At 37.8% G+C, this 15,050-nt stretch overlaps 1 protein-coding gene across 3 annotated transcripts; it reads right to left on the bottom strand.

Moving 5' to 3' along the window:
- Window positions 1–106: 106 nt before the first annotated feature.
- Window positions 107–7,703, bottom strand: LOC103714566 (UV-B-induced protein At3g17800, chloroplastic). Of its 3 annotated transcripts, none has more exons than XM_026807457.2 (4): window positions 7,475–7,703; window positions 4,163–4,253; window positions 3,973–4,066; window positions 107–1,473 (listed from the first exon to the last, which is right to left on the bottom strand). In XM_026807457.2, the coding sequence occupies exons 1-4, from the start codon at window positions 7,616–7,618 to the stop codon at window positions 681–683; spliced, it is 1,122 nt and encodes a 373-aa protein (XP_026663258.2). In that variant the 5' UTR covers window positions 7,619–7,703; the 3' UTR covers window positions 107–680. The 3 variants fall into 3 exon arrangements, with proteins under 3 accessions (XP_026663258.2, XP_008800079.2, XP_008800077.2); XM_008801857.3 differs by having other exon boundaries at window positions 3,973–4,063; XM_008801855.3 differs by having other exon boundaries at window positions 3,973–4,253.
- Window positions 7,704–15,050: the final 7,347 nt, after the last annotated feature.

Here is a 15,050-nt window from a genome sequence, read left to right as displayed (position 1 = left end):
TTTCCTACTCCCCCACATGGTTGCCAACTCAAGAGATGAATGGCAAATAAGAAGGAAGCCATAAAATGTCATGCATTGTGGATTAACTGAATGAACATGTTTCAGCTTCACAAGAAATAACATCTGGTAACATATTTATTATAATATTTTCTAAAATATATTTACTTCAATCTATTGACTAAACTAAGAAACACAGCAAGTACATGCTAACTAAAGTTTAGCCTTACTATGATGTACAGAGAAAGAAAATAGTTACAAGAATATGCATATGATCATAAAAGTTTAAAATTTTACAATCTTCTGTGCATTGCAGTATTCAAAATTGTCAAGATGCCTTTCATGATTTGCTCCATCACATTCTTCCCTCCTTCAGTTTAACAACATAAAAATGTGGTAGCATGACCAACAGCTGTCTTTGCTAGCGTGCTCACTGCAAATGTAGGATTGTGAAAAGATCTCAAGTCACAGGATTTGCATTGGACAGTTTTAGAAATGGAGAGAAGATTGGAGATTGCATCGAGTTGGTATCCAAATGCCACCATATATAATGGCATTTTCTCCATCCCGTTAAGACTTGCTTTGTTAGGCTACATTGATTTCCATGACTTGGCTCAACATAACTTATCCAGAATCCGGTCAAATATATACTAATGAGAATTAAGAACATCAACAACGTACATTCAGCTTGTGACAAAATGATACTTGGATTCAACATAGCTCTCAGCTTCCCATAGAATTGATCCAAATGCAACTGCCTCCAAAACCAACATCGTCAGGCCAGTGAATGTTATCCCCACCAATTCATCATTCGAAGTATCAAGGGATCCATCTCCAGCAATCCTTATGTCTGGCCTTCCAAATAAAGCCTGTGTTTGCTTTTCAATCAATGAAATAGATTCCTTGGATCTTATGGTTGCATACCTTTGCAATGTCTCTGCATCCAAGTACATCACATACGATCTTAATCTATAAGATTTGGAGTCTTCACCATCAGAACCATCATCATCTGATGAAATTTGCACCATAGATTCCAGGTCCCAGAGCGGGTTAGGTTTCAAGTCATCAAATATTCTTTGTTGCCTAGTGTCTGTGGGAAGGGTTTTCATAGTTCTCTCAAGTTGGAACCTTTGATCCACTCTTTTGAGGAAGTAGCCATACATGATGGAGGCAGCATAAAGCTTACCAAGCTTCAGCCTGCTTATTTGGACAATAGTATTCAGAGGACCAACTACCCTCTCTCCCAGAATAAGAGTGAGATGGCTTTGGATCATGTCCAAAGCATCAGGCGAATGAATTGCTTCTAGCTTCTGTTCTTGGTTGGGCCAATAGTGCACCTGACTATTAGGATCCGAAGTTGGTGATATTGCAGGAATCATTGAAATACCATTGTCCATGAATTTCTGCACAATCAAACAGTAGATAATCTCCTCTAATGCCTTCTGCCTCTCCTTAGCTTTGACTTCAGCAATTCTCCTATAGATTAATGAGTAGATTTGGCCAGTGCAATGTCAGTAAAGACCATGAAATTTTATGTGGAAAGGAATGAAAATTCTGCAAAATCATTATACAAACGTAGCTTCTAATTTACTATGCTAATGAAAGGTAATTAGGTCCAATAAAGTTATGATTCTCAAGTCCTCAAACCCTCCAATCTATAATGGGGGCGTAATTTTCCTTTGTTGTCATTGGTCTTGTTTAGTTAGTTTTTTTAATTTTTTTGTTTACTCTTTGATAGCAATCAGCTAAACAAAGCACTTCGCACAGAGATATGGCATAGATGATGGTGAAAGTGATTTTAAACTGGCTGCTCCAACATTCTTTGTGTCAATTCGTCCATCTTATTATCAGCAAACGTGAAAATAAACAATCGTCGAACTCACCCAACAACTTGCAATTATAGAAGCCACTTTCTTGGGTATGCTCATTTTGCTGCAGTTTGGATATGCATGTAGTTGGGGTTGCATATGGTTGTAGTTGTTACATTTGCAACTACACTTCCAGTGTATAGTTTAATTGCTTCACAGTTACAGTAAAATAAAATCTCATATTTGTTTGCCTGTAAATGAGAACTATAACTGCGTTTGGTTGTACTATTAAGGATTAATCTCCACTGATTACTATCTTTGTTGGGGCTCAAACCCATCATAAAGAAGCCTCTTAAGTCTTGTCCAGCTGCAATTATTTGTCTTACAGGCAATTTGGCCATAAGACAATATAGTAAAAGGGCCCCAAAATGTAGTTGGATTGAACAGGAATTTGGTCAACTTAAAGCAATCCAAACAAAGGAAAAGGACCAGAACCTGCAACCAGGGTTCACTTGCACTGAGTTGCAGACATCCAAACACAACCTTAGTTGAAAGTTAAAAGTAAACAATACAGTTTTAAAACTGATGAATACTTGACATGCTACAATGCTTGACAGTTACTTTAAGCACATCTAAGTACACCAAGCTTTGTGCATCACAGAAAGAGAATACTATCTAAGCAAAGGAAGGGAAAAATTCTGGAGTTTAAAATATGTGATTTAAATAACTTGCAATTTGCATTCTTAAGTTGTCAGTTATATGGCCAATATTTCAACATTTGGGTTGTATTCGAGAAAATTTGAGGCCCAAAATTCATAATTATGTAACAATGTCATGAACTACTAGATTGGTATTTTGATCACTTAGCCTCCATTTTTTGAATAAAAGAGCCAGACCTTACTTTAAGTCCTTCACCCTATGTTCCTATCTCTCTCTTCCACTTTTTCCTTTTTCCCCTCCCTCCTCTTTGCAAATTTTTCCCTTTATAAGACAAAGGGAGGGAAATCAACCTGCAGCATAATTACCCCGGAGACGAAATACTTGGGAAGGCACCACACAAGACATGAACTCAGAACCTCTTGTTACCAAGCAAGGGGGTGTGACCACTGGGGCAAGCCCCAAATCACCTCCTCTGTGTTCTTTTATTTCTTTCCCTTCTTTATTATTTCTTTGTGCCATGAAGCAACAGAAAGCACGAAGAATCGTATTTGTCTATGAAGTATGCAAGTGATTCCTTGGTAAAATTAAGTGGTATTATCAATGGAGCTAAAATTACATAACTATGATGGCATTTCATAGTAATGCTTAGATAGCAACTGCACTAAATATTCAATAAATAACTAAAAAATAAGCATCATTATACAGGACATACTTAATTGAACTAATTGCTTTTGAAAGGCATGAGGTAGAAATTGACAATAACTTATTTGAGAGGGACCTGAAAACATCAATGAGGAGGTTTAAAATCAGAGCAAGATTCAGAATGTTCATGTCACTATGTTTAATTCGCATGTTGAGCTATTAATGGTTTTCAAGAGATCTGTTCATTTAATAACTCATTAACATGTGCATGGTTAAATGTCACACAAGCATTCAATATGAGCATTCAACTGACTGATAAGCTGTAAGCATCCGAATTATGACTAAATAGTTAACAAGCATCCGATATTTAAGGTAGTTTTATGATATGAATCTAGCTAATCTAGATACAGTTAAATAAGCACCGTAATTGGCCTTCATCATTCTCATGTACCAGCAAAAAAGTTTATTAGGACACCAGCAAGAAAAACAAATTGTGTCATGCATGCCATTTATTATGCTTGAAAACAATTTCACCAAAGAGAAAAACAAACATGCTACAAAATTAGTAAGTGAAAAGTACATCTAAATGAGGACATGAAAACTCATCTCTAAGTTAAAAGCAATGCTTGATAATGCACAGTCACTGAGTAGAACCACAGCAAATTAAGTAAAATAAACTCTGCTTTGATTGCCAAATTACAATCAAAATCTTCTTATACAAGAAAAGCCATCATCAATTCAATTAACTTCTATAAGATTGGGATTGCTTTTCATGTATTCAATGTAAAGAATAGCTTAATTGCTTAATCAAATCCTGATTCTCAAAAATGAAAAAATAAGGTGATGCCAAAATTTAAAGAGTAACCTGTAAAGGGGAAGATCTTGAGTAGCAGGTGGAGTTTCCTCCTTTTGAGCATCTCTGTCTGATTGAAGCTTCTCGAGCTGCTGATCAATGGCTGCTGGAAGTAGATGTGGATGCGTTTGCATAATCTGTGACAGAAGCTGACCAACTGGAGATTCAAATTGAAGAGGAGCTATTGGTGTATGGTTCTCACCAGAATTCTCCAATGCTTTCACTTTTAAGCTTCTTGCTCTGTATTTCTCTAACTGAACTCCAATATTGGGCCATCCAACAGAAGAGTAACACTGAAAAATATAATTATGAGCTGAGAAATAGAGAACCTTTTTTTTGTTGTTGTTGTATGGTAAACCATCAGTAAACAAAATGAAAGTGGAAAGGGAGTATTGGCAGACAAATTTGTAAATCAAACTCTTTATCAAAAAGAAATGAAGAAAAACAAAACAAGAAAGTAGCAGAAAACACATAACCAAGGATGATGACAAACAGAACACCTTTTATATGCAATGAAGTCAACTAGGAAACAAAAATATAGCCTTGCCTGCTATCAAAAGTAAATAAGCATCCATGTCAAGCTTGAAAAATGTTAGATCCGTTTCATATATCATGTGGCGAGATACTCCAAAACCTTGCACCCCTCTAGGCCAGGTAAATATTTATCCCAAGCTATCATCTGCTTGATTCTTTTGCGAGCTAGAAGGAAGAAACTGTTACAAGTGAGTGAAGTGACTGAAAGTTGCAAAACTGTCACATTCCCCAGCTCATATACATGTCTTTGAAAGAATGTTGAAACTTTGGCAGCAGAAAGCAGGAAACTAAGGAATGTTCTATGTATCCTGAAAATTCATTTATAATTGCACAAACTACCAAGAAATTTTAAGAATACTTTTAGTTGATGATTTAACATCGAAAATAAGGATCCAACAAGCAATTTCTGAGACATCTACCTCAAGGCTATATTTCTCAAACTTTGAACTATGAGGGTGCATACACCTAAAATTTCATGTCAAAAAAGAACTCAAGCCAAGACTTCGCAAACAAAACAATCACAAGAAGGAGCATTTATCTCCACTGGGCAATGCAGCATCACAATATTTTATTCCCAAAAAAAAATCTTAGCCTTAAGGATTAAAAAAATGTGAAGAAATAGTCACTTACAAATCCAAATGAAGACAGAATTAATTTTTCTAAAGTGTCAAAGATCAGGCACTGTTCTCGCAAGTGATTTTTGAGACATTATAACTCACTACACAATCTTGCTAGTTCTTATCTGAAGACCACTTATGTCCTTCAATTGGCATCAGCTCTGTGGCTTATGAGAAAGAAGATGAAAATCAGATGTTAGAATATGGAGAAGTAACTGCCACCATCAATAAATTCCCTGACTGTCAGTTGGACATTTGTTTTAAATTATTATGCCCAGAAATGTCGTACTTTATAGGCAAGAGGTAGACAGATATCATAGCAGAAACTATTATAATGATTCAAAGAGATGGATATAGTGTGCACAATTTGTGCTCCTGAAATTGGTGAGCTCGTCAAGTCCGAAGCATTGTGTCATTTAGATGTCATCTAAAAGAGGAGGGCATAGCGAGAAGGTATATAACTAATCACAGTCACGAAGGAACTTGCATGAGACCAAAAGTCTAAATCTTGGTATTGAGCTCTATCTTGGTTTGCTCCTGGGACGGTACACACAATGACAGAATGGTATAGTCAGGATGGACCAAAATAGGTATTAACAACAAAAAAAAGCAACCTGGTCTGACCTGGTCTGCTCCAACCTGACTGTCCCAGTGTGTCCCAAGATCAGGATAATCGGAGATGATCGAGGCATCCTGATTTAATAGAGAACTAGTGTCTCACAGTGGTCTCGCATTCCAGTGTCCTGTCAAAACAGCAGAGTACCAATGGTGCCGTCCCATTCCAACAGGACTCAAATCCTTGCATGAGACTCCATAAGGAGGTTTCTTAGAGGCAAGCAAGGAGAGGGAAAGAAACAAACACGATAAGATCTCAAACTTGTAAAGAAAAATTTAATTTGTTATCACTAAAAGGAAGGATACTTTCAAGGATAATAAAAGCAATAGAAGCTCAACCAACTAAAACAACTTAGTAGAGACATGCTTGCCAAGAGCAAAGGGGTCATCTCATCGATGCAAACTATGATTTCATCACCAAGACAACCATAGCAACTTTGACTTTGAGCATATAGGTGCGAAAACAAGGAATCATCAGATTTTTGACATGCATTTGCACATAGATTGAACTAACAGTACATGGCTATATAGTTGGATAATTTCAAGCACATTGGAATTAGCATCTAAATACAATTAATGAATACATGCCACGAAAGGAGATAAGCTAAACAACAAAAACCAAAGAAACCTGCATTGCATTTGCAATTCAAATGTTTCCACATGCAAGCACTCCCAATAAAAGTCTAGCCATGACTTCTTGGCAAGAAAATAGCTAAAAAAGCCCACGGGAACCCATGACTTCATGGGCACACATGCCCCCAGACTATTAGAAGGCACGTATAACCACCTAAGTCCATTGCGCAATCTGGACCCACAAGCCCCAATTCCCACCTGATTAGACAACCTACCTATGCCTTTTTTTCCCCTGGCCTCTCAAATATAGAAGACAAAAAAAAGGAGAAATGCTCTTTTGATTTTGGATCTTGTAATAATCTGAACACAATCTTCTCATTTCTGATATGGCATTTTTTATGATCCATGGAACCCATGCTTTCCAACTCTCAACTCTCTCAATTATTGACGAATATCCCATGACCCGCAATTCTCTCTCTAATCCATCACCCACAATATTTCTTTCTTTCTCAACTACAGTGCTACTCTCAACCCCATTCTCTCCCATTCTCTCACACATGCACACACACACTCGCACACAAGCTCGCATACATGATCACTAGAGGTGATTACCACAAGTCAATACACCACCACCATCACATTAATATCTTTAATCCTTAAGCACTTGCTCTGATGGTATCATCCCTTTGCACTTGGGCAAGGGGGAAGGGGTTTGACTCCAGTTGGAGTCAGCCCTTAGAGGGGTGGGGGTAGGTATAGGGTAGAAGGTAGGGATTAGCCCCTCCAAACCAAAGCACTCTAAGTCGTTCTTTTTTAGGAAAAACCTAGAAGAATGAATTAATTTGGACCAAAATGAATCAAGTTCGTCGTGTCGGAGAATCTCGACATCAAGAATACAACACATACCGCAACTCTTGTCGCGAAAAAAAACTGTCAAGAAAAATCCGAGAGGAGGGCTTTTCAAACCAAATCAATTGGATAGCTACGATCGAGCATCAAATCCAATTAATTATAAGGAATAAGCAATACTGGATTCTTTCAAGAGCTCCTTTGGAAAACCGAAAAAATTTAGATGATGGAAATACAGGATTAGATCTCCACCAATTTTTTTTTTTAGGAGGTTCGTTCTAAGACACAAAGCGGAAGAAGGATAGGGGTTTCTAGACGAGCCGTACCTTGTTCGAGAAGCCAGCCCTAGAGTCGGAGGAGAGGGAGGGGAGGAGCTTCAAGTCCACCGGCGGTGGCCGGAATCCGGCGACGGAGTACGAGGAGCACGGCAGAACCATTAAAGTATCCGTCGAGGCGCCCCAAGTCCGCATTTTTTGCGATCTTCTTTTTTTCTTTTTCTTTTTCTTTTTACCAGAGCGATAGAAACCCAGGGGAAAATCTCGAAATTGAGGCGAAGAAGAATAAAAGCCGTCGGGAACGAATAGTAGCCAGATTTTCCAATTCTCGAGCTTCCTTTTTCCACATGGCACCCTTTGTTGAAATTATATTTAAAAACTCACCTTACGTATATTTACGAGTCCAGAAATATATTTTAAAATTTATAAAAAAAATAACCTCACTTAAGTTATCTATTTAATAAAATGATTAAATTCAGATTTAAATTTTTAACCTATTTGATGGTTAGATTTAGGATGATAATTTTTGAATCTACCCTGTGCCCGACTCAGATTACCACTCATTCTGTTGCCTCACTTTACCAAAGTCTTTCGTTGAATTAACTAGAAGCGGAAAATTACTAATTTAATCTTAATTACTCTCGACCAGGATCCTCGAGGACTTTCTACCATCTTCTTTCCACACGAGTAAATTTTTTTTTTTTCATTTGAGTAAATTACAATTTTTTTTTTAATATTTACGTTTGTTTCAGTGGCACTTAATAGTGGTAAAACATATACTAATATCTAGTTAAATTAATAACATTAGTAAATTTATTTATCTTACATAGAAAGTTAAAATTGCTCAATAAATTACAAACCTCATGAGATTAGGAGCAAATTATACTTATATCTAATAGTTTGAAACACCTACGCTTATTCTCTGAAGTTTATTTTTATCCAATACTTTAACCCATAACTTAACAAAATGTTAGCAAAACCGTTAACTTAAACGAAACCTAAATACAATGTCAGAAAAAGTTTATAAAAATGTCCAACTAGCCTTAAGTGATATAACATTCATCCAAGTATGAGAACAATCATAAGGCGCCATGGGTTTGGAGCTTGATCTTGATGAATTATCAAGAAATAGACATGTGTCAAGGAAAAAGTAAACTAGATCTCTCAAGCAAGTGGATGCCTCTAAATTTTTCTGCTATTGGAAACTAGTATTAAGAGTTTTGTCGTTTGAGCTAGCCTGGCCACAATCTAAGTAGGCCATGGAATAGCAACTGATGCACCGTCCAAAAAAGAAAAATTTTCATGCACGTACTGATTTAGATCTTTTTGATGATAGGTTGTTAGAGCTATCATTGTTCCATATGTGGACATAGGAATCCTTATCCACAATGACAATGTTAAGAAATTATGTCTACGGCATTGGACAATAGAACTTAGAATCAGCAAATAATATATTGGCATCCCCGATCTCTATGACACAGTGGGTGGAGAAGCGAGAACGAAACCTGATCAGAAAGGATGCTCATTATCAGATGCTGGTCGGCAAGGATATTCGTCGTTAGATGCCGATTGGAAAGGAAGCTTGTCGTCGGCCGCTCTTCGGAAAGGGATGCTCGTGGTGGGGTGGCGAAGCGAAAAAAAAAACCTAGCCGCCAAATCTCGAAGAGAATAATACTCTTAAAAATAGAAAACCTTGAAAGGATCTAGAAGTTAGAAAAAAGAAAAAAGAACCTTATTTTCTTATAGAGATATTTTTGACATTTTACAATCGATAAAATTTTACTAATATTGTCAATTTAACTAAGTGTAAGTATAGATTTTACAAAATATTTGATGTAAGTATAATAGACGTAAACCTCAAGGAGATTTTTGTGAGATTTTTTTGGTTATTTTCAAAAAAAATTCTAACGTGGAGTTTGGTTTCATTAAAAATTAATGCTTTGATTAATGTTCTCTTAAGTTATGAATTAAAGTATTAGATAAAAATAAACCAAGGGTGGACGTAGATTTTTTTTATACTATTGGATATAAATGTAATTTATCCCTAAGCTTAAAAAAAAATTATATTTTTTTTTTCAATCTCTCTCTCATTCCACGGACATTAGCCTCACAACAATTGCAAATGCTGCAATCCTTGTGTAAAGCATTTTTTAAGAGAGCGAAAGTGTGATAGGACCATTTGTGGGAGTGCTTAAATATTTTTAACCAGAATGTAACCTATAAATAAATCAAGATTTTTTTACCAAAACAATCCAACATGAAGATCCAGCTCCAAATAATGAGTAGTTTTGGTGTGAGAGATAAGTCGGAATATATTAGGGTTGCAAAATATAATACAACACATTACAAGACATCTTCTATTGAAGTATTTGAGACGTGTGACATCCTGGCGCTAAGCTTTGTAAAAAGTTGTTCAGTGGCAATTTGCGTTTCCAAAGGTAGTGATATAATGCTTGGTGCGCATGCACTTTGGGCTGGCGGTCCACGGCCCGGTCGAGACAACTAGCTCGTTAAGCGGGTTGGGCTATGTCACTGTGGGCTGGGTGGAGCTAGAATTGGTCGGGCCTTGGGTTGATTTATTATTAGGTGGGTAGCTAGCCCATTCCAGACCAGCATGATACTATGTCACGCATGTGTATGCACGTCTCTGAATGCATAAATACATGCGATCTGCAGGTTCGAAATTGCATGATCACAGTACAATATACAAACACACGTAAAATCCACATGATGCCTCTATAGGTTTTTTCATTGGTAGATTTTCTCACTCAGCTTTTTGATATTTTATTTTCTGATTTCCATGAATATATTTATACTCGATTAATTTAAATCATCTAATTTATCCAAAAAAAAAAAAATCTATCACAGGGTCCTACGGAGACCTTTAAATTTCCACCATCACGAGTCTTCTTACAATTCTACACAACATCTACCCACCCTTTTATAGATTTACAGAGTATTGCAAAGTCCAATTCAGAGCTAGTTCTGAAAGGACCTTCTTTCTATTGCATTCCGCTCTTCTTTCTTGGCGGGCCTTGGTCTATCGTTGATCCAAGCCCATCCTGCGAGCGGCGGCCCAGTATTCATATACGAATCCTTCTCCTTTCCATGCTCACATTAGTTTTATGACACCTAATAAAGTCCCATGGCAAAACTGCGAGGCTTGGGAGTCACCAGTCACGAAGGAAGCCTCTTCTTTCTTTCTTTGTTCTTTAAAGTCTCATACATAACGTGTACGAATACAACCAAGAAAATCAAAAAACTAAACATCACAGAGAGCTGTAGGCAACTCCGCCTCTCCCTTCCATAGGTGGTCCCTAGAATGGTTAGCAACAAAAGAAGCTACCCAATCAGCAGTCCTATTGGCCTTTCTAAACATATGCTTTGCTTGAAGCACCAATCCATCGGAAATCATGGCTCGGATGTCTCTCACCAGCAGATGGTAGTCACCGAGCCCCCCAGAAGTCTGTCGAATCCATCTAATAGCCGTCGCAGAGTCATCCTCCAAGAGAACGTTTCTTCCTCGCAGGGCACGTCAAACATAGCACAAGCCTGACCAGGCCATTCTCAACTCCACCCCTAGCACTGATATGTCAAATAAGTGGCAACCCCCGGCCGCAATCACCTTGGAATCCGGCCTTGTAGGAAGCCTTTATGAACATGAAGTCGGCTTGCTTATATGGCTTACTAAGACGAGGTAGGAAAAGCTTGGCTGAGCTCTGGCGGCCATTAGCACCCCTTGAGGTCGAGCACCAAATATCTTTGCGCTGGTGTTAACTAGAATGCAAGTGGATCCAAGACCATGATAGGCGGGAGATTCCTGAGCCTGCAGTCAAATGCAGTACCGTAACCGTCAATACATACGCTGTGCTCGACCCAGTCAACACTGGGGCCCATCAAACTTGAACCAGTTGACCAATAATTCTAACGACTCTTAACCCAAGTTCTAGACTCCAAACCACTTCAAACGGTGACCATCTCCAGTGATCTTTCTGCACCTTTCCCCCGGAAGGGTACGTAGTGCGGTTTTGTGCAGAAAGACCGCAGGTGAGACAACCTTGTTAAAATATTTATAGAAAGAAGATAGAAAAATAATTTTACTTTTTTATTTCATTACATTTAGTGCATCTTTGGAGTTATATATACTCATGTACAGGCTTCGTATAAGAAAAATAATATAGGCTAATATAAAATAATGCTAATAAAGAAAAATATTATAGGCAATATAGGTTCTTATGTGATTTCTAAAATTATGCTAACATGTCCCCTCAAATTCAAGACAGTACTATGTGTGCCAACTTGAGTTTGGAAACTAGATCATGAATGTACCTAAAAATTGATGTACTAGATCAAGAGCTGAAGTATCAGCTCAGGAGCTGACATACAAACTTAGAAGCTGATGTGGTGGTAGATCGAAAGCTAACATGGCAGCACAAAGCCTAATGTAGCAGGACACGAGCTGTTATAGTAGTTCGAAAGCTGATGTAGCAAATTAAAAGCCGACATAGCAACTCAAAAGCCGATATGGTAGACTGATGTATCAAGATGATGTGTCGATACAGAATTTAATATGACAAAATAGAAACAGACATAGCAGCTTAAAAACTGATGTAGTAGATCAGGAAGTTAATGTAGCAAACTGATGTATTTTACAATGTTGATGTAGCTAACTAATGCGTCCACTGATATGACTGACTAATATAGCAAACCGGTGTGTCTATTGATGTATTTGACTGACATGACAGACTGACATATTTGTCGATGTAGCTAATTGACTTGTTTAATGATGTGGCAATGAGAAGACATATAAAAAATGACAGTTACAACGAGGGCAAGGCTTAGAGAGAAGACAACCAAAGGTTGACGATCCTTGTAGACGGAGGTACCATAAAAGAGGAGTAAAAGATTTCGAACTGGATTGTAAAAGAGCTAGAGACAGCAGATAAAATCGGAGACAGAGAGAAATGAGCCACGCGACGGTGAGGAGAGACGACTGAAAATTTAGAACTAATAACAAAAGTGGTGGAGAGGAGCTACAGATCCATTAGAAAATAAAGCATCTTTGGATGTTAATCTACCAAAAATAGAAGATATATAGATCTACTAAGAAATATGGGATCTTCGAATGTTGATTCTCTAATAAATAGAGAATCTGCAAATCCACCAGAAAATAAAGGATCTTCGAATGTTGATTCAACAGAAAATAGAGATCGATAAATCGGCAATAAGGGTCTTCAAAGTTTCTAGACATAATAACGACGACCATAGCAAAGACGGAAAAGATGGCGGCAGTAGATTTGGTGATCGGTGGCTTTGATGCCATGTTAAGATATTTGTAGAAGAAGAGAAAAATAATTTTATTTCTCTGTTCCATCGCATTTGGTATATCTCAAGAGTTATATATATTTGTGTACTGACTTCGTATAAGGAAAACAATATAGGTTAATATAGGATCATGTTAGTAAAGAAAAATATTATGGGTGATGTAGGTTGTTACGTGATTCTATAACAGACGATCTAAAATTGTATTAAAAATTAAAGGTGTAAATGAAACAAGCATGCATGCGCACGTCAAGCTTAGCTCAAGCTCGGCTCATTTTGTAACCAAGCTGACCTCCATCTGGCTCATGTCATTTTGAGCTACACTTGAAGACTGTCGAAACCCAGAGGAAAAGCACCGCTTGCCTCGATTGGAACGGAGTTTATATCCTCCAGGCTTGCATCCTCGATTTTGTAACTATTTAGGTCAAGATTCAAATAGCCTTTCTTCTTTCAGATTCTTCTGAGTTCTGATGCATATCTCAAGTCAAGCTTATCATAAGTGTGACCTAGCTGGATTTAGACTTAGTCCATGAAAGCGAGTTGGGTTTGGTGAGAAAACAATGACCAATCCAGTTTGGTCATTCACGCTTGTTTTAACTTTTTCCTTGTCTTTCTTTGTACAAGACTTTTTCTAAGAAGACTGGATAGGCAGGGTTCGGTTTTTCTTGTCAAGCATAAAGTTTGGCTTGGCCCAATAGCCGCATCTTTTTATCTAGCAATCAAAGATTCTGAAATTAAGTTTTAATTAACAAAAAAAAATCAATGATGAGTATTGGAACTATATTGGAACTACTTGACAAGTTTATGTCAGTGCAAAAAGGATTGAAACCAAACAAAGTAGCCCAAAAATGCATTCCACACATTGAAAAATAAGAGAATTTATTTAGGGGATGATTAAATTCAACCTTGTCACTAATAAGCCGTCTTTCTTGAGGCTTTTTTTGTTTACAATTAAAAAAAAAAAAGAAGAACATATAGACATGAGGACACATGGTGTACTTATAGGTCACATGCCTATATAGTATTCACCGATATCGGCGTAACACGCTTGCTTATCAAACTAAACCTCGCATAAGTGGAGCTTGCTAAGCTGCTCCCATCTACACCTACCTCACCAAACAAGCGAGAAGTAAAAGAAAAAATGAGTATTCCTTTGAAGAGCAACGATCGGATATGATACGTCCTTCGACATTAGGAGTAAATCTAGTAGCTACCCTATCATTTTCACCAAACTTCCGCTGCGCAAGAAAGTTTCCAATCTACTATAGTATGGTAGGCTAAAGTCGAGAAGATTTCATACTTAATTTGTCACTTTGTTCCCTATCCTGATGAGCTTGATTTCGACCATTATATCGAAAATAAAGTGTCGTGATGAACTAATTAACTCATGCTAATTAAAGGACCAAGGTTGAGGGGAAAAAAAATATCGCCATCAATGAACTTGTGGCTGTGATTTCAAATTCCACCGCCCATGGAGAATCTTCTATGCAGGAAAAGAAAAAGAAGACTGGAAGAGGATTGGACAGTCATACAAGTCTCTATGCCAAAGTGAAAGGTATGGGGGCTACCTCCTCTTTTTTAACTTTTGCGTGGAGTGATGTGGCTACTAACTAAACCATTTCTTGGCTCTGGCTCGGGTAGGCGAGCTTTTTTTCAAGTCATGGTCCAAAATCTCGGCTTGTCACCATGCCACGGTGCGTCGCAGGACACGGACATGTCCTGTATCTGCAACGGCATGTCGGTAACATCAACTTATCTATTTTTTCTTTCTTGTTTTTACCATAAACAAATATTTGACCTAGTCCAACAATGCGATGCAAGATCTTTCAGATGATCCCAAAATGTTTTGGTCTCGATAGACTCGTGCTTTTGACCTTCTAGGCTTTGGAAGAACAAGCACACCTACATGTCAACGAGATATTAAGAGATATAGATCCTGACGATCTAATTAATTGACCCTGCAGTTGGATTCTCCCGAGCCCTTCGGCGAGTTGACGTGGAGCATGGAATTGTGGTCCTTGGGAAGAAGGACGTACGTGAGAGCTGTGGATTGCGGAGGGACGAGAACGTGTGGTGGAAATAATACGAGGCTTCTCCCCCACCAAGACTCTATCTACAATTATAGCCTTGGTCTTGAAGCTCTCTCGTTGGGTACCAAGACAAAATGTTAGTCACAAGCTCAAAGACCGAGCAGCTTTTGTGGGTGGAACAAAACTTGAATCTTGTTGCCTTCTTCCAAAACTCATCGCACACTTGTGCCATGCAATGCCCATTTTATAAGTATTGCAACTGATTTGTCACGCCT

This window comes from Phoenix dactylifera, chromosome 2, assembly GCF_009389715.1.
Source record: "Phoenix dactylifera cultivar Barhee BC4 chromosome 2, palm_55x_up_171113_PBpolish2nd_filt_p, whole genome shotgun sequence".
NCBI lineage: Eukaryota > Viridiplantae > Streptophyta > Magnoliopsida > Arecales > Arecaceae > Phoenix > Phoenix dactylifera.
The sequence above is the reverse complement of the archived record's forward strand: the minus strand, read 5'-3'. Positions and strand labels throughout refer to the sequence as shown.